The following is a 20344-nucleotide window of genomic DNA, read 5'->3' on the forward strand; positions in this document are numbered from 1 at the left end:
AGCCAGTTGTCACCTGGTGCCATGGCCTTATTCTGTCTTATCTCACACAGTCCCCTGAATGCTCATGTGACATTTTACCGTTTGCCTCTTTTATTTAAAAAGGGGAAAGCAAAAGAAGAAGGGTTCCAGAGAGATGGAGGAGGGGTGAAGTATTGCATCTGTGTTGGAAGCTCTGATCATGGGGTTGGCAGGGCTGCATGCTCTCATCCAGGTGAAGTCAGTTACTGTCTTGTTACTTACTTCCAAGGAAGCTTTTCTTTCCCTATTTGGGATGTGGCTGTGGAAGAGTTAGATCATGTTAGAAGTTAGATTCATGCACAGCTAAGACAAAAATGCTTATTCTCCTTTCACCAAAAAAAAAAAAATTGAAAAAAAAAGATAAGTAAAGACAAGGAGTCATTAGTAAGATTTCCAATACCAACACCGACATTCAGTCTTCCTAAATCTTCCCCTAGGACTTTACCCACAGCCAAAAAGCTCCATCACATTCACCCAGATGTGTACAGTGTCATTTTGTGTAAATAGGCAGTTGTGTCTAATCTCACATGAGCTACCTGCAGGGTTAATGCTTAAACAGGCACTCCTTGTCTACAAAGACTCTGCAGCCTGTGGCACACCAACATCTGCTCCAGTGTCGTGTACTTCCACAGATTGCACATGGCATTATCAGTAAGAACTCCCTCCCATAATCTGATTTATATTGCCAGTTGTCCCCTTTTCTGGACTTCAAATATGTATTGCAGTCCTGAGAGCCTTTTTCCATTTCTGTCAGTGCTTACTGAGAACATAAGTATGTATCTCCCCTTTTGGAGGGTGCTTCTACTTCAGCTGAGAAGACTCTCACTGAGTGCAAAGGTTGATTTTATGTCCTGTGAGTTTGGGTAGCACAGTCGAGGAGTACCTGTAGGGTGAAGGGGTACTGAACCTGAAGATATGTGAGTGGTCACTTTTTTTATTTAATGGAATACAATAGCCTACCCTACAGGTGACATGCATCACTGGAAAAAATGTGTATCTGTAAATAAGTAGCAGTTAAAGCAATTTTTACTCAACACTGTTTTTTCCTAATTTAACATACCTTCTTTCATTGAAGAGCGAAGAGATTGATGGCTAAATTTTAAAAGAAAAGTGAGAAGAATTGACAAAAGGGGAATGAGAAGGATGAATTAAAAGAACAGATTATAAGTAGCAAAGTAGGTTCAGAAGAGTTTAACGAAACAGAATTGTGGCCTGCACTTCAAAAATTATTCATTATGTAGAATCACTAACACCTTTCCCTGTGTGAATAGTTGATGGTGAGAAACAGATGTATGGAGCTTTTAACCTGAATTTTTCCAAAATACTTTGTCTTCTTATTCCTTCATGATGTATGAATTGATGTGTAGACTAGGTGGAGATGATGTGCTGTCTAGCACATTTTATTGATGCTGTTTGAGCTCCCAGTGTAGTCAAATTTTGACATTTATTTTAGAATATATTTTTCTGGTTGTGATGAGAATCCAGTTTTCCTGCAGGCTGGAGATATAGAGGGATATGAAATGGTCATCAAGTTAATGGTGTCCAGAATCCCTTTATTGCTTTCAGAGGGCTGGCAAAACTAGTGAATGGAAAATAATGAACATGACAGATAAGTAGGCACTGGATAGAAAGCTTGAATAGCTGTGGGAATTTTTGGGACCACAGCAGCAGTGTTGGAATTTCATCCAATGAAGGGGAATGCTTTCCCCCATCTGTTCTGCAGATACATTTCTTAATATTTTAAGTGCCGTATTGCAGACCAGAGCAGTCTGTTAAGTTACAAAGCTGAGACATGTCTTTCTTTTCCTGCAAAATTTGCTCACTGAGGGTCTAGTTGTGTAAGATGCTGAGTGTCCTCAGCTGCCACCATCGTAGAATCAGTCCTTGACTTCTGTATGCCTGGTGTCACAGAAACACCCAGCTCCTCTGTTTCACTGCCAGTACCTTTACAGCCAGAGGAGTCTGGGGCAGCAGCATGAATCTGTTGGAATCAGGTTTGAGATATATATATATATATATATATTTTTTTTTAGAAGATAAAATGTAAGCTTTTCTAGTCCTTTTGCTGTTGAAATCTTAAACTGGCAATGAGATTCTAGGGCATAATACAGACATGGCTTGCATTGTTTCCAGGGAATTCCATTTTGCTGCTAAAAACAATTCAATCCTTGGAGGTGTCAGTGAGGTAAATATCTACCTACTTCTCCTATCCTGTAGTAGCAGGCAAATCTGTGGCACAATAAAAACTGATTTTATTTTCTTTTAACCCATGTCATGTTTCTGTTACATCCATAAATGGAAGAGATTGAATGGGCAGCTGAATCTTTCCTTCTCCATGATTAGCAAGGAGATAATCCTCAGCAGAAGATGGAGGAATACTGAGTGCCTTGCACCTGTTGTCCATAAGACCATGTTGAGAATTGACCAATGCCACAATATTTCATATAAGTGTGCTAAACAATGATAAAAAAAGACCACCCATTGCAAACTAGCATGGCTTCATTAAAGGGTTTGTTTCTATTCACAGTCACATGCACTTCTCCCAGACTATTTGTCTCCTCCTCTGCACATTGTTTGGAATATGCATGTCTTTTGAAGAACAGGCAAAAAACTAACTTTGCCAGCTATTGCTGATGTGGAGAGGAAGCTTCACTCCATCTTCAGACAACTGCCTCTTCAGCTGGCATGGAAAAGTGTCAGGAACTCTTTTAGGGTGGCATTCTGGCCAATGCCTATGCAGATGCACAAGAACAAAGTATTTTTTGTCACAGCCAAAACCTATGTAATTGAAATTGTCAATTACCATCACTAATTTCCAAAAACACTCCAGTGTGATTATCAAACAATGGAAGTATGGTAATTGGGAACATGTGACATTAATCACGGGTGCAGGATTAGGCATACCTACCTGGTCTAGGCTTCTTTTCTCTCACTTTCAACATGACATTAACTAATTTGGGGCCTGAGGTACTGTCAGCTTCTGAAGCTGAAGTGTACTGGATGTATCAGCATCATCTGGCATCATCTTTTACATCTAATTTTATTCTCCTGAAAAGTCTATTACTATTATTATTGGAGCATGACAATATGCTTCTTAGGAGAGAGAAAAAAGCCCAGGGAAATTATTAATTCAAGTTGTCAGCAATATCTAGCTCATTCATATCGTTATGAAAAACATTTCACTTGTAAAATGAAACTGGTGCATGTTTGCTGTTTGATAAAGTATCAGGAGCAAGTGGGTATCTTTCTACTGGGGCAGTTTGTAGAAATTTTATAAAATCATCTTCCTAAAATTGTAGTAAGTTAAAAAATGATGGCTTTTCATCAAAAAAAAAGGAAAGTGTTGCATTTCTGAAATCAGATTAAGTGAAAGTAACTTCACATTGCAAAAGTGGTAATGTAATTAAATAATTTTCTAGAACAAGGCCTACTAATGCCTTGTGTGCTGCTGATGTACATCATCTGCCAGTCAGCTTTCCACTTTAGCTGCTTTGCTGATTCTTATCAGTTTGTCTGCTTAAAATGTGTTTTTTATAAAAGACTTTTTATTTAATACACTTTGATTCATCCTTACTCTCACTCTAGATTTCCTATTTAACTCCATTGAATTAATATTTTAATATTTGTTGAAGTTGAAGGCAACTGGAGTGTCTTCTCCTGGAATTGTATTTACACTGATTTCTCTGGTGCAGTCCCTGATGACTTCGCACAATAATCAAGACTGAGCTGTTTGCCATGCTTCACAGAAGAGGTTAGTTAATGAAGATTTGTTTGGGGACAGGCTGAAGCTAATGGCATGGCTCATTTCCTCAATGAAAACTTCTGGTTAGTAAACTGTATCTGATGACCTCATGACACTCAGGTCAGTCACCATTTTTCCTAGGGCATTTATTCTGATTTTTACAGATAATGGCTTTCCAACCATTCTTTAATGCTGTTCTAGAGAAAACTAATGATGTGTCCATAATTAGTCTAATCTCGTAGATTTTTATCTTTAATCTTTTGCTGTCTATGAAAAATGTAGATAACTTTGCAGCCAACAGCACCCATCCAGAAATCAAACTACAGACTCTTCAGATAGTATTCAGATGCCCATCGTTTATATAGTCATATTTTATATCTGCAAAAAGCGTTGTTGCATAATGTTACTGGTGAGCAACATGCATATGCATATTAATCACCCATGGCTGTAGCAGTCATTTCCTCTAAATTTTCCCTATATTTTACTTTTATTGTTTCCCCGGTTGCGCCCTTCTGGTTAGCTGGAAAAAGAACTCTCAATTCCCAGTCCAATGTGTTGTTAGACAAACAGGGCAGCTCCAGCAGACAAGTGTCATTCCTGTCTGAAGAAAGGGAATGTGTTCCAAGAAGGAAGTGGAGATGGCAGTGTTTCAACTCCAGCAACTTGAGAGACTCTTCTGGGTCTCTACAAGGAAATCAAATTTCCTTTTTCCTTTTTTTCCTTTTTGTATTTTAATTAGTAGAATTATAGTGCGGCCATCTCAGCAGACTGAGTATGTTGGCTTGTAGAAATACCTTAGCTAAGGTCACCTACCCAGTCATGAGCTATGAAACCATCATGTTTACAACTTCTGAAATGGAAGAAATGGGGATAACTAGCACAGACTGTATTTAAAGAAAGATCATTTACTAATCTGTAAAAATACAATACCAGTGCTTCTTTCCTAGTTCTTTTTAACTGAACATAATTATCTTTCAGACAAGCTGTCCTTTTTCACAGCTTCTTTTGTTTCCTTTTCCTCTGATTCAGTTTCATGTTGCTAGTTTGAATAATTATGTAACTGTTTCTGATTTTTGGAAAGAAGCACTGAGATGGATTCTACTTATGTAGCTGGGCTCACAGTTCCTCTGTCACCAAACTCAGCTGCTGGCTCATGGGCCAGCAGTGCCCACCTGTCACCATTTCATTGTTGCTGTTTCTCTGCACTCAGTAGCATCCAGGGCAATGCCCCTCTCCTTGTTGAGCTGTATATCCTATTCCCTGTTGTGCTGATGAATCTTCTGTATCTTTTCTGAATTCTTATTTCATCCTATTAGCACCACTTCCACTTGCATAAGGCAGCAATGAGAAGGCTCCAAGCCATGTGTTCCTTGCATAAACATAAGTTTGCAATCACAGAAGTCCAGTTGTGTTAGTAAAAACACAAGTATTTGAGTCACAACAACGTGAGGAGGCAGAGTTCAGGTCAGGCTGCCAATGAACCATTACAAAGATGTTGTCTTACCAGAACAGCATTTGAGGTGAGGCTATTCTGTATTGCATGTGTGAAATTCAGTGATTTCACTTCTTAAAATGAAAATTTCTGTTAAACAAAAATTAGCTGGCTACTGGAGAAGTGCTGGTAGACAATCCCAGTACCCCTTTCCACTGTCTAACCTTTAGGAGGAAATATACAGCTTTCTAGAACTTGGTCAGCTGCATCGCCATTTTTCTTAACGCAATCTTTGTTTTACATGGACTAGATTGAAAAAGCAGATTATGCAAGAATGTTTCTTCTGCCACTTGAGGAATTTAACAGCAGAATAATAACTAATTCCCCATCCTGCATATAATTATGGCAAATTCTGCTGAGAGGATCAATTTTCTGCAGTCTCCATTCTCCCTTCTATCTAATCATATTCAGCAGGAAGCTTTGGCAGTAATCTGGCTGGCTCAGTTCCACTTCATGATAGTTCTTTTACAAAAATCTCTTCTTGAACAAGTTGTTTCAAATACAGTACAATTACAGTATATTGTGTTCTTCCAACTTACAGATTTTAAAATGTAGCATTTATGGTGAAAGCAAAGCCTGTGGGTCATTCAGATGCATGAACTGTGTGGCACAGGTCGAGTTTTTTAATAACTGCATTTGCACATATTGATATATCTTATTTGAAGCTTTCAGGGAACCCTCCTCTTACTAATGGGTCAGGATTGGTCATAAGGATCTGCTCCAGCACAAGACACAAAACGGTTAACTAGGTTTGATATAAATACAGTTCCTTTTACAAGAATTAGGTTGATAATAGCAGCAGTAGTTTGAAGTGTAGTTCTGATATCTGAAAAGTTATGAGTTAATCCCTTTTTTCTTTCAATGTACCCTGAAATGTTAAAAACTCTTGCTGCACACTGAAGGCAGAACTGTTTCCATAGCCAAAATGAATTTTGCCCTGAAATAAATATATCCTAGACAATGCTCTTTGTATATCAGAAGTAAGCCCATTAATCTCATGTCTTTTGAAGCTGAGCAGCTGAGGATATCTGTGAAATCACAACAAAATCGCGCAGGTGTGCTTCGTGCTAGCTCCTCCATGGCCTGAGTGCTGACAGGCTGCCATGTGTGACTGTGCCATGCTGGAGCTCACAGCAGCCGAGGCACAGCTCTGGATTTCACAGCTGCAGGCAGTGCTGAGGACACACATTTCCAAGGAGTGAAGTTCAGCTGAGTGTGAACTGCAGCACAGCGTGAGCTGCGCCAGGGTGCCCTTTGCCTTTCACTTTCCTGGAAGTCATGCAACTGCCTTGATACCATCATCCCCCTCATGTGTGAAAATGAAAAAAATGAAAACTGTTCTCACAATGTTTAGAAAAACAGGAAGAGTGGAAAGCTTGGAAAGTCACAATGAGCCAGCACTGTGGAAAGTGAAACAGCAGACATTGTCAGCTGCACCTCCTGCTTCGAAGAAGACTGACATCTGATCCTGGAAACAAGGATTGTGAAATGACATTTTTGATTTTGAAGGCTTTAAAATACTTCAACAGGTGCTCTTTACTTGAAATGTGCCTGTTCTAGTGCAGAGGCTTGCAAATTTGTTATTAACAATGCTCATTTTTTGAAAGCTGTTGTTGTGCCTCAGTTTTGTGAACTTTTAATTTGTCAGCTTTATTCAATCTTGAAAGATTTTAAATGGATTTTCCTGTCTAAATTCCTTGCATCAACAACTTGAATTACATCCCCCTCTAATTTAGTGCACAAATTGGTCCCAGGCAGAAAGTTGCAGTATGAATCTACATTTCCCTGAAGGATACCTGCTTGTGCTTTTGACAAAGCATCATCTCGAACTAGGAAACGGATAAATGAGAACTTTCTTGGAAGTAACTGCAAATGTGGGTCACAGCTTTCCAGCAGACCAGTGATGAAAATGAGATGTGGCTGCTTCCTCCTCTGACCCAGTTGTTCTGCATTACCATCAGCAATAAGCCCTGCTAAGCAGTGCTGCAGCTCTCTGGCCTTTTAAATTCGCACAGAGAGAGAGCACTTTTGTGAGGCCTGAGAACAGCTGGTTTTACTTATGCATATATGATCATGTTGGAACAAAGGGAATCACTTAAAGTAAATAGCTAATAATTTCTTCCAGAGATCTTCACTTAATGTATGGATGCCTGATTCCCTTAAAGACCTGTTTGTAGCAAGCAATGCTTCCTAGTAAAGAGACTACAGCAGAATGTAAGTATTTGCTGTCTTTCATGGTCATCTTTAAAAAAGAAATATAATGCATAACATCTTCAACAAGATATTTTTCTTCCCAAAACAAAAGCTTTCTCACTTGCTGAGGGGAAGAAAAAGACTCAAGTACCAGACCATGGTGATGCACTTTATTTAAAAAGAAAAAAAATTGGAAAACAGATGTTTAACTCCAGGGCCAAGAGTTTGCCTAAGCAAACTCTCCTGGAGAGCTGCAAGAGCAAATATCAGGAAGACAAAGTAGTCACCCCATAGGATACCTATAAACTGCCTGTTGACTCTTGAGACAGACAAGGAGACAGAATGGCATTTTTTCGTAAGCCTGGGACTAAAAATTAGGGCAGTAGGGACAGACAAGAAGACTTAGGTGGAAAGCCACAGCAGGAAGAGGTTTAAAGTGTGATCCCTAAGAGGACAGACCATGATCACAGGGAGATTGAGCTGGGACCAGCTGGGAGAGAACCTCAAGTCTGCTATGTTTTGAGGTACATCATTTTCATCCTATTCCTTATAGTGAGTTTCCCAAAAAGACACAGAAGAGCTTTTAAACTTGAAAAGATAAATTCTAGTAGACTTTCACCTGAAGTAGTTGGTTTTTAAAACACAGGAAATTCAAAGTGACTCAACAAGGTGGGATAGAAATGAATATGACTGGAGAACATTTTGATGAAGAAGCTGTGAGTGAAAATTGCTCAGGAAGACAGATGAAAGCTGTCCTGTGGAGCTGGATTGTTCCCTGCGTTTGACACAAAGCTCCTGTGTGGTGTTAAACAAGCAATTTCCTGCAGGTATCAGAGTGACACAGAATCACAGGTTGGCATGGAAGGGACCTTTAAAGTTCAGCTAGTTTCAGCCCCCTGCCATGGGCAGGAGCGTGTCTGCCTGCTTTGAACTTGATTCATAGGTCTGTGGCTGGAGATGCTTATTTGGTTGGTTAATTGCTGAGGTAGAACTGAAGTCACAGGGAGCTCTCCTTTGCATGTAGGAGTGATCACCTCCTACACCCAATCTCTACTGAATTAGTGGCCATTTTGTGAAGGAAAGCCAATTGGGCTGAGTTAAGGCTTATAAGGGCTGTGAGTTGTTTTACAATTTGAGTACAGGGTATTGAGTATTGAGAGCATCCTCAAGGAAAATTTATTTATTATGTGCAGATAGATGGCTATAATTACTATATTTATAATATATATAATATTATATCCTCTGATTTCTCCCCAGCTTTAATTTAGCTTAAATTTCAGCTTATGTCTCTCTGTATGTAGTTTTCTCTGGGATCTGCAATGTTTGGATTCGTAACAATTTGTGTTAATAATGAAACTCTAAGTCATTTCCACTGTCATAAGGTGTTTATTTGTAGGCAGAAGATGCAAATGCTGCTATGCACTGTTGGGAATCCTATAGTATCTGATTAGCTCTCAGAGAGGTCCCCCAGTTTTTCCAGTATCCAGTGTTGGTACATGCAGAGCACTTTTGTATGCTCTCTATGCAGTGTTTAATCATCTACAGATTTAAGCAATCATCCTAATAAACTCTCAAACATAAAAAAGCTATTATTTTTTAAAAATGCAGAGACTGAAAAATGCTGGAATTAAATTTATCCCATAAGCTGTTACCATTTTTGCATTGATTTGCAAGCCTTATCACACATGAATTCACTAAAACAGGGTGTAAACAAGGTTAAAAATAAAGTATTTTGGGAAAGGTAGAAGTAGCGATAAGTAATGTTTTAAAGAAAGGCTTGAACTTTGCTGTTTCAAACATGTTTGCCATTTCAAAGAGCTTACAGCTTTAGCCTTAATACCCTCCCAAAATGTTTCCTCTTTAAATTTGGCTCTACCCCCAGAAATAATTTCCTTCTTGAAACTGAAAACAGCAGTGACAGCTCTTCTGCATGTTAAGACGTCACTGCTTAAAATCTGATATCGCATATCCCTGCAGACTCAGAAACTGGAGCTTTATGTTGCTGCAGAAGGTTGATCTCCAGCTGCCTAATTGTTCTGTGCAGCTGCTTCTTTCAAATCCTGTAAGGGCCTGATGTATCAAAGTTGAAATTATCAATTTCTGCCATGAAAAGCTTTCTTAAGTCTTTTATATGTATATATATTTGGTTTCATGATTTCGAAGCTTGATCCATTGAGAGTTAAGCACGTAACAACTGTACAAGAAAATCTTTGAAAACTGAAATTCAATTTTTTTTGTTTTGTTTTTCTTGTAATATGTCTTCATTCAGGAAAGATGCAGTTTCAGAAGAATTGAGCTGGTGAAAACTTACACACCCTGACATCCATTCACTGAGTGCCTTTTGATAGTATAGTGTAATACAATACAGTGTTGGCTACAAAATATGTTTTTTGCACAGCTGCCCTTTGCATTCAGTTACTTGATTTCAGTAATAATGAAAAATAGCCTGTCCAAAGTAGTGTTTTATAACACACTGTAAACAATATAATTTGATCTCGACAGCATTAGGATGGTCAATTAAACAGAAAATCATCCACCAGCCACCTGTTAAATCCCTTCCCTGTCCCTCCTCCAACAAGAAAGCTTGCTCTGTGCTCAAGCACTCCCAGGGTGTTTGAGAGAAAATGAAAAGCCCAGAAGGTTCCCCCCAAGGGACTTCAGGGAGCAGAAGGACACGGGGAGGCTTGGAGCCCTCACAGAGGGGCTTGGTCCTGTGGCAAGCCCTGCTAGAGCCAACCAGCTGCTGAAAACAGAGTCAGTGCTACTGCATTTCATATCTGCTGAAGTTGTTGGATTTTGACAGATCTGACAACCCTAATCGTGTGTTTGGTGTTAAAAGCTTAGGATTTGATGTAGTGATAGACCTGCATATCTCAGCTGAAGGTTTTAACACTACTTTGAAATGGAAAGGAAAACATCCTCATGGATGAGGAAAAGGCCAAGGTACCAAATACCTTCTTTATCTCAATCTTTGTAAGACCAGTTGTTCTCCAGGCATCCAGTCCTGAGCTGGGATCACCCAAGGGTGCTGAGGGAGCTGGTGAAGTGCTCACTGAACCACTTTCCTCCCTTTATCAGCAGTCCTGGCTGGTATACAAGCACTTATGGTATCATGGTGTTCTACTTTTGACGTCCTATTTGTTCACTGCAACATTCTTCCACATTTTAATAAGGACTGAAAGGTGTAGCACCATGCAGGTAAGCGTGTCAGCTTGCAAAATGTAATAATTTTTAGAGTAATTTTTAAAATTCTGTCATTTTGGTCTTATCCTCTTACATAATGTACAGAGGGATCCTCAGGTCACAAAAAGCATTGACGCATCCATAGCAAATAGCAAGGTGAATAGACGTTGCTGCAGGTTATCCATGCTGTATTCCAGATTCACTTTATTGCTTCTTAAGTTTTCTTTAGAAGAAAATTTAGGATGACCTTGAGTTTATTTTTTAAAGAATAACTACATCAGTGCCTGTTTCTGCAACCTAAACAAACAAAATTAGGTGAAAAATCACATGGGAGTTTAAGCCTTCATATTGATTTAGAAATACCTAGAACATGAGTTGGGTTGGAATTTCTGTGTTTCAGCCATAAATGCAAATGTAGGATTACTTTTGACTGAAAGGAGACTTGCCAAAGGCCATTAAGTGACATTGTTTTGAATGATAAGCAGGTGCTTGCTGCTATGAAGTTTTGCTGAGATTAGGAGTGAAAAAGCTAAAGGGACAAAGTTTCCAAAGCATTTCCCTCCCACGTTTGTCAGTGGAGTGAATCCTAAAAATCCACTGCCAAGAAGAGGTAAACAGCTGATGTCTATTATTCAAAAAAGGGAGTCAGACCTTTGCCTGATATATAGACATACAGTTTTATAGGGTAATATGGCTAAACTGTTTTATAAGCAACTGATAAATTGCTGTAACTTGTAAGGTTTGTCATTCATCTTGTTCTACTGACTGCCTGGAAAAACAATAAGCCAATTATGGTTGTCATGTGTTATCTTAAACTATTACTGATGATTTCTGCTGACATTAATTTTAATATTTTAAGGAGAACTTTTCTTCTTCTGTGGTTAGTTCTACTATTGTGCTATTTGTGTCTTCTGTGAATTCTCCAGGTGGGAAGAGTTAATTTTTTTTGAGTACAGAGACATAATTTAAAAAGGCTTTTGTGGTTTCCTTCTTCATGTATCATTAGCTGTTTTAGAACTTACTTAACTACAAAATTTTACTAGTTACTGTTCTTTGTCTATGCAACCACTCTTCTGTATAGTGAGAATCTCAGATTCTACCCATACATGCAACAAAAGATACTTGCACTTGTGATAGTATTAACTTTCAAAAATTGTTCTATAAATATTTTCAGAATGGACCTCCTTAGTTGGAAATATGTGGAAAAAAATTTCGTATGATGATTTCCGAAATTTTGGTTCTTTGCCACTGAAGAAAAAAAAAATCCATTTCTTTTCCTTGCCAGACTTATTTCTTGATGTCTTCAGTGTTGTGCATTTATTGCTTCAAATAGTCAATTTCTTTACTTTTATGGCATATCTTCAAGATTTGATTCCCACTTGTAAAACTAATTATGATAGTACTCAACAGTGACATTTTATTTTTCATCCTTGCAATAATCCACAAATGAGAAAAGTAAGGATTATTTGCCCTGTATCACTGATGAAAAAAAGTGAAATAAAAAGGGAATTGGAGCTTGAATTTTCACTCTAGACCTTCTGATTATATTCTTGTGAGTGCTGATAATATTAAGCTTCCCATCTGAATACTAAATTTTTCTTCTCATAATATTAGCATATATGCCATGGTTTTAAATTTGCCTCTATTTTAATTTCTGTTCATTTAACCTCATTTCAATTAAGATTTTTTTTTTTTATTTTAAAAGATAGTTACCTCAATAAATTGTTTTTCAATCAACATTAAAGCAGTGATTTAGGAGCGAACCCGTGGATTTTAAAAGTTCAGAAACTGAACAAAGCAACATATTTCAAAATTTAATAGTGATGCTTGTCTAATCAATACACTGCTAACAAAGGTTGGGAAAGTGTTACTTAATTAAACTTTGTTAGACTAGAGTTGTTTGTCATCACCTCAACAAGAACTAAAAAAGCAAGGATGCTCCCTGTGATAGCTGGACTTTTGATCCTCCTTAGGGAGAGAAATGGGAGAGATGAGGTCACATTTTTTAATATGCATTGGTACTTTTGCATGAAAAATTTTGTTCAGCGTCTTCCTTGGGATCTTGCTGATAACCTTGGTGTTATACCTCACTTCTTTTTTTCTGCTCACCAAATTAAATGCTTTTGACAAGTGTTTGCTGTCAATGTTTAGAATCTAAATCTTTGTGCAAAGAGTCAAGTTACCTACGTGTTTTATATCTATCTGAAGTTTCTGGATTTCATGTGAGATGGGAAGATTAGCACTTGTAGTTGAAAAGTTAACTTTATTTCCTAAAAATGGATGAAATTCTTGAGTTGTTTTTTTTTTTTTTGCAACACAAATGTTTGCACTCATGAGAAAATTCAGCTGACATCGTTTTGGGGAATCAAGGAAATAAATGGTGAAAACAGCTGTAAGGAAATTAATATTTGGCTAGTTTGCTTGGAGTACAGTGAATTTCTCCATCAGAGCAGAGTTTCTATCTGCTACAACCATTAATTTTGCTGATTTACTGTAAACATTTGAAATGGCATAAGAGAGCCTAATTTCCTGCCTTTCTTTTAGAAATAGTACTGCCTGATTCCCACATGCAGCCCTCTGCAGCTTGGAGTGTTTATTGGTGCTATTTATTGTTCTTCTTAAGCCTGGGTGGCGTTCTTTGAGCTACCACAGCTCACTGCAAAGAGGGACCTGCAGGTCTGTGAGGCATCCCTGAACACTTAGGTTGAGAAACCACCCAGATCCTTTTCCTCAGACTCTCAAAACTGGGAAGTTTGTGTTCTGGTTTGTGACTCGTGAGGTGTGGGTTATGATCTGTAGGAAGGAAGTGCAAAATTACCTTGATTTTGTACAAGAATGAGAGTTTCACAGAACTTCAGGAGAAACTCTGGTAGTGACAAGATCAGATAACCAGCACAGTGAAACCCTAACTCGTGATGCCAGAGAGCTGTGCTGTTCAGCTGGGTCTGTGCATCCATCATCCCCGGGACAGCTGCTGTGAGTCAGCAGCTGACCCAGAGCCCAGGGCTGATCCCTCCCTCTGCCTGCTCTGATGGCTCAGGAGAGGGGGGGATAACATGTCTGTGTAGGACAGATCAGTGCAGAGGGGTTATGGAGAGGTAATTCCCATGCCCAAGGATGGGGGAAACACCTTCCAACAAGGGCAAAAACCCTAGACATCAGGAGTAGAAGCAGGCTCTGTCGTGCTGACAGAAGACCCTACTCTCTGTAAAAAGCAAACCTGGAGAAATTTCTGTGCTTGGTCTTTTGGGGAGTGAGCGAGGCACACTGGCTGGCATTGGATGGACAAGATGAGGTGGTCTGATCAGCAGGTTGTGCTGTTGTATCATTGGAAGCTGTGCCTCAGCACTCCTCCTAGCTTGCTACAAATTCCTTATGGCAATGTGCACATTTACCAACAAATAGAAAGATCTTCTAAGACTTTTAAAAGATCTCTCTTTTTGAACTCTTTGGCTCATATTCATCGTGTCCCGCAATTAATGCAGTTCATGTCATTTAGGATCTTACATCTGACCTGATGAGATTCCATTCTTATCATCATCTTTTGTCATTATTAGATCATTTAAATCAACATGCTGATCTGAATAAGTAATTCTAGCTCAACCTCTGCCTCTGATTTAAGGCAGCAATATCTAGAAATATTTAATCTTACAGTAATGAAACTTAGAGTAGCCAGTAGCATGTTTATAAGAGGTCAGGAGCCAGTGTTAGGGGTCTTGATTATTACTGCTGAGGAGGTGAGAATTTTTCTTTTACTAGCTGTTTTAATAGTCCAGGAGAATATGTTCTTAAATCATTCTAGACAACTAAACTTCATTTTCTGTTTTATAACCCAAATAAAAATGTCATTTTACTCGTTTGCTGTTAACTCTCCCAAACATCTTGTGCCTCTGCCTTGGCCAAATAAACAGTCCGCCCACTGTGGTTCTGTTGGACAGCTAGAAAGTGTTTGCTCATTTTGTTGACCCAGTTCCAGCCAAGCAGTAAATGTGGAATTCAGATTGTCTTGGTCAAAGTCAGAAGAATCAGGTTTTCTGTAATACTTAGTTGCCAGTGCCCAGAAAAAATGGGTGTGAATATTTTCCAAAAGAAAAGCTTTAAAGAGCATATGTGATTTTGAGGATTACCATGAGGAAGAGGATTATTATTTGAGAGACAAAGGGAATAAGAGATTACAGCACATTAAAAGAGAGTTGTTTTACATCAAAGGTGTAGGATGGTTACACACTTTGTGTAACACAAGGCATCGGCCAGGGAGTCAGACAGTTGGGATTTGGATTGAGCTCTCAAGCTCTTTTAGCTTTTCTGATTTCAGCTCTATATAGCAGTGTCTGAAATATGCAAAGATGTTTGCATTCAGAAGTGAATTAAGCAACAATAATCAGCTTACAGATTTCTGTTCTATGATATGCTGAAGAAAAGAGAAAAAATCCAGACATTTAGGTCAAATATAAAAAGCCTCTGGGCTGTTTGGAGTGAGTATCCAGTTGAATGATAACAGGAAGAAATTTCTATTAAACAGCCCATAAAAATAGCCTCTTCTCTTTGGCAAAATGCATAACTCAAACATTTAGTGTCTTTCATCTTGTCTTGAGATTTGTTTTCATCATCTGATCACAGCTGAAATCTGAAAAAAAAATTGAGTCTGTACTTAAAAATTATTGTGCAATATATATTTAAGAGTAAAAGTTTAGGTTTTCTTGTAAATTTTAGATTAAGAAAATTTACAATCAGTATTATTGTGGCAATAGATCGATATGGTCTTGCCCAAAGGGCAGGAGCTTAATTCTCTTGCATCTCATTTTTCTTCCTCTGCCTGCAGATGTAGCTTGTAACTTACTTGTAGGTCAGATTTGAGCCTCAAAGCTGTGACAATATTCCTGTAAATATGTTTGCAGCTGAATGACAGTTCCACATTGTCTGTCCCAAGAGCTGAGCACAGCAATTCATTAACTCTGAACTATCATCCAGCCATTTGACATATCCCTATGTGTATCCCAACCCTCTCGGGACTGGACTGGTAAGTTCCAGCATTCATCAAATAAAGCATCCAGACACATTGCAATAAGCCTACTGTTCATGTAATTAAATAAATGCAGGGAGCATGCAAATGAGTCTTTGGCAGCATGAGCCCTCGGCAGCAGCGGAGTTTGGCATTCCACTTTTCCCAATGCAGTGATGTTCCCTGCAGACCTCAGTGCCCCTGGGGCCTTTCGGCCCAAAGTGTAAAATGCCATCGGTGGAGGAAAGAACGTTTATAGCTCATACATCATCTGACAGGGTTTCTTTCCTCTGGCAGGGCTCTCCAGGGCTGTGGCTGAGGCAGTAACAATAGCAGGCAAACACCAGAGGGAGTTATTGTTCTACTGGAGAAAAGAGTGCCTCAGGACACAGTGTTTGTAAACAGTGTGAGATTTCTACCCAACGAAAAATGTTTAGGTGACATGACTCCACAAAATATAAAGGTGACACCATTAATTCTAATGATGTTGGAGAGAGCTGGAGTTCTTCACCAGTTTTCAGTGCTGATTACAATGTACTGCTTCTTCGTACCAAGCAGTTGCTGCATAACACTCATCCAACCTCCAGTAAATTTTTTATATCTCTTCACAATACTAGAGCCTTGCAGTTCAGTGTCAAGAGCCAGATGAGCAGGCAATAAGAAGTAACCTTTTTCCCTGTTTATTAAAGGAGTCTTTTCTCCTGCTCCATCCACACAGGCCCATACTTGGTTAGAGTGCCTGTGTCTTGACTTGTTAAGACCACATACCCTCAGAGTCTTGGTTCCTCAGAGTCCTGCAAGTGAAAAATGGCCAGGCAGCAACCATCTCCCCAGCTGACCTAGTCTGCCATGGAAGCAAATCTGGATACACAGATAGGAAAGAAGCAAGTGGTTATCAACATGCTGGAGAAAGGCTGCCCTTTCAGCAGCTATACCTGCATTTTATGCCTGCTAAAAATCTGGCCACCTTCTGCTCATGAAGTTTCAGCTGGCCACGACCAGGAAAAGTGCATTCCCTGGGCTCTCCATAGAGAGGCTCTTGCAACTGCTCAATTTGCAGTAATTGATTGAAAAAAAACCACACAGTCAGCCCCAAGGTGCATCTATGCCAGTATCTTTTAGAAGAACATTTCAGTGAACAAACTGACCCAATTCCATTACACTTCACACAATGCTGGGGCAGGTGGAAAGCTTCTCCAATTCACTGCTGAACTTCCAAGACAAAGGACTAAAGTGGAGAGTCACTGTCTGCTTTTTCTGTGCATGTAATGAATGCTTCTGCTCTGACTGCTTTTAGTTTCTGTTATTGAAACGGTGCTTAACTTTCCACAGCCGTTACACTGAGTGTCACCTGTGGAATATGAAGCAAAGATCAGCTCACCTGTCTTTTCAGCAGAAGACTTCAAAGTTCTTTTCTATTCTCAAAAGGGTATTCTGTAAAAATCACCCTTTCATTGATGACTATCAAAGTAAATCCCAGCTGAGCCCAATGTTAAATTGTATATCCCTGGCTTTCACAATGCTGCCAAGGTGAAGGATTCTGCAACAAAACGATTTTTTCCTAACAGTTTTATTGCAGGTGTGTAAGATCTAATGGAGATGAGCCTATTCTCTTCTTAGGTGTGTCAGCTTTACAGAGCTCACCAGCACAAAAAGAGGATCTTGGCATTGTTACATTGGCGAACATAGAAGACTCTTCATACATCCGGGTGGATGACTTGCATTGTCAAGATCTTTTAAAAGATCTGGGCGTTATTAGAGGTGGGTGTTTAATTGTTGATTAATTAAAACAGAATCATACATTAATTATCCAGGCAGTAAACCTTTTTCTTTCGATAGGTAAAAAACAACTCTCAGAGAAGTGGAATGCCACTCTTGCCTCAACTACACCAATCTGAATGTAGAGGAGGAGAACTGTATTTAGGTATTTGATGATGTAGATAGGTGAAATTCTCAGGAACCTCTATGCAGACCAGATTTTTCAAGTAGTTTTGGTTTTACAAATCTGTTTAAATATCAGTATCTACGTGAAGTCAGGTGTGATTCCTTGGTTGCAAAGTAATTCATTGTTCCTCATTTTGAAGGTAAAAATCAATATAAATCAGTATAAATTTTATGCTTCCTACAATGTGAAGTAAAAGTACTTATAAAAGCAACTTCAGATTAGGAAAATAAAATTTCCTGGGCTGCTCTCATAGTCAAGATAAAGTCAGAGGCTCTCTGCACACCTAAAGTTAGACTTCAGTGATAGCATGCTATCTTCAGAAGTGATGTAGTCATACAGTATCCCTGGTCCTGCTTCAGTTTCTTCTCCCTCCAGCTCTCCTAATACAGCTGTTTTCTGGATCTGTGCTGTGAATATGGACTTAAATTTTTAAAAATTAAATAATAAAAAGGATGGGGGGCAGAAAACTACTGCCACTGAAGACAACTACCATCAAATCTTGTCTTTAATACATGCTCTGGAAGGAGGTGTTAAACACATCTGTGTGTCATTTCTCTGTGACTTGCTCACAGCTCCTGAGTAGTGCAAGTGTTTCTTCTGCAGCAGCATTGCAGCACTGAAGTGATGGGAAATAACATTTTTTCCACAGCAGCTTTTATGATTAATCTTGATGTTTGGCCTGGAGAACATGGCTTGCTGGGGAATGGGTAGAAGCTGCACAGAAGCTGTCCTCAATTAAGTACAGATATCCAAAACAAATTGTTTTATAGACCTGAAACAATGTATTGTCATTACCCAAAACATAAAACCATGGTTTAATACCTCTTAGGACAAAAGTGCAACAGCAAACATTGGAGTTGCCATATAAGTGTAAACCCAAGAACACTATAAACAGTTAAAATCTGAAATGCCAAGCATGACTTACATTCAAAACTAACCACTGTGGTATTACCTGAAAGCTCAAAAGGCTTTCCCAGGCAAGTTTGCAGAGGCAACAGAGAAGGCACTTGTAACATGAAGAGTAATTTCTCACTAAGATCTTTCTGGATCTGGGTCTGTGAAAAGAAATTTTCAATAGTGAGAACAAGGAAAAAAAAAGATCAGCTTGCTCTTGGGAAAATATGGCATGTAAATCTCATACAGGTGTCCTTTAATAGCATATTTTTACATACCTGTGCTTTTGAATGCCTGCTTTACAGAACACCCACCCTTTGGGATCCTTTCATGAGGACATATGATCTAAGATAAAAATTTATTTTAGTCATGTCAGTGTATGTGTCCATATGTCAGACCCCAAACAGGGAAGAGAAGCACTGGATAGTAGTCCCAGTGGCAACACAGAGAGACTGATTTCCAAGAGTAGAACTTCAAATCACTCTTACAACCATCTTTCATGTTTTCTTCATTTCTATCTGAAGTTGTTACATCAAGTTATTAAGACACTTTGTTTGATGTTTGTGGTCTTCTGAAACTGAAGCCCTTCTACCTAATCTGAAATACATCTATATTTCTGCTACAGCATGTTTTTCATATGTCAGCTGAGTTCAAACCCATTTACCAAGGTAAATCTAAAGGATTTGCATATTAAAAAACTCATCATTCCTTTGAGTCCCCTGAACAGTTCATTCCTCTAGTTTCAGAGGAGGATATGTCTTTAGAAAGTTCACTGTGTGCCTTCAGAACCTGATGGAACTTTATCACTGTTAGCCTGTCATCAAAGCCATCAAAGTGTTTAATCAATGTCTGCCGATGCTGAGCTGTTAGCACCCACTCATCCCCTTTACTACAACACCTTAGTTTCATTTATGCAGCTGAATTTGTGTCAGCAAAGTTTCATAGGTCTCAGCCTGGGATTTGCATGAGGTTACAAACTCAAACCATGTTCAGGTTAGTCAGGAGCAGCCCCAGAGCCAGCTCTGTTTTGCCTCTGCTGTCCAGTCTAGTCACTGTTACTCACTGGAGCCTGGATCCATGATGGGCCCTTTGGGAACCCAAACTATGTGTAGCTTCTTTAGCTAAATTGGACAAGCAAAGGTTTAAGTGGTCCATCCTGAATCCTGTCTTACATCCACTTTCTGGGATCCTTTGAGAGTGTGTTTCTCACCCTAGTTCTTGTGTTGGCTACAGAAAAGACAAAATGCAAGCAGGACACACTTTTGTATATAAGTTTAAGGGACCTCTTTTTAATAATGTGATGGCACTGTGATGGCAGTAGCTATCTCCATTTCCGCCAGTCAGTTTTCCTTCATCCCTAAAATGGCAGAGAAAATACACCCACTCCAGAAAGTGATTCATATTAAAGTCTACCCTTGGCCAAGCCTGCACTTGACAGCTCCTCTGCTTTGCAGAGCATTAATTCAGGGGGCAGTTGAGGAGAGAACAACTGAAGACTGAAGCTGTTTGTATACACACAGATGTGTATTCCTGGCCTAACATTTCCCTGCCTGACCTCAGGAAGACTAGATGAAACACAGCACTAGCTGCTGAGCCAGTGAGGCTCTTTGAACTGATAACCGTGGCATGTTCTGTGATGTGGTTTGCCTGGAAACATATTTGTTTCTTTTGAAAATACAAAATACCAAAATGACATCAGTTGTAGTGTGCACTGAAAAACCTAGGCTGAGATGGCAAGCTGTTTTAGTCCATAAATGATTGCAGATGTTTGGGTGAGGCTGCAAAAAGGAGGCTTTTCAAATGTGTACATTTGGGGAAGGAAGCTAGGGACACATATAAACATGAGCATATTTGTTATATATTGCAGCCTGTCAG

The 20344-nt window shown here is 39.1% G+C and overlaps 1 protein-coding gene across 6 annotated transcripts in view; it reads left to right on the top strand.

The window, feature by feature from the left end:
• DLGAP1 (DLG associated protein 1) overlaps positions 1-20344 on the top strand; it is a 405081-nt gene that overhangs the window by 321717 nt on the left and 63020 nt on the right. For 5 of the 6 annotated variants that reach the window (XM_033057058.1, XM_033057071.1, XM_033057048.1 and 2 more), the window contains one exon: positions 17251-17391. The exons of the other annotated variant lie outside the window; for it this stretch is intronic. In XM_033057058.1, coding sequence (XP_032912949.1) covers positions 17251-17391 — 141 coding nt within the window. The remainder of the gene's footprint in view (positions 1-17250; positions 17392-20344) is intronic. 6 annotated transcript variants of the gene reach the window in all.

The sequence above is a fragment of the Catharus ustulatus genome, chromosome 1 (assembly GCF_009819885.2).
Source record: "Catharus ustulatus isolate bCatUst1 chromosome 1, bCatUst1.pri.v2, whole genome shotgun sequence".
In the NCBI taxonomy this organism is placed as follows: Eukaryota; Metazoa; Chordata; class Aves; order Passeriformes; family Turdidae; genus Catharus; species Catharus ustulatus.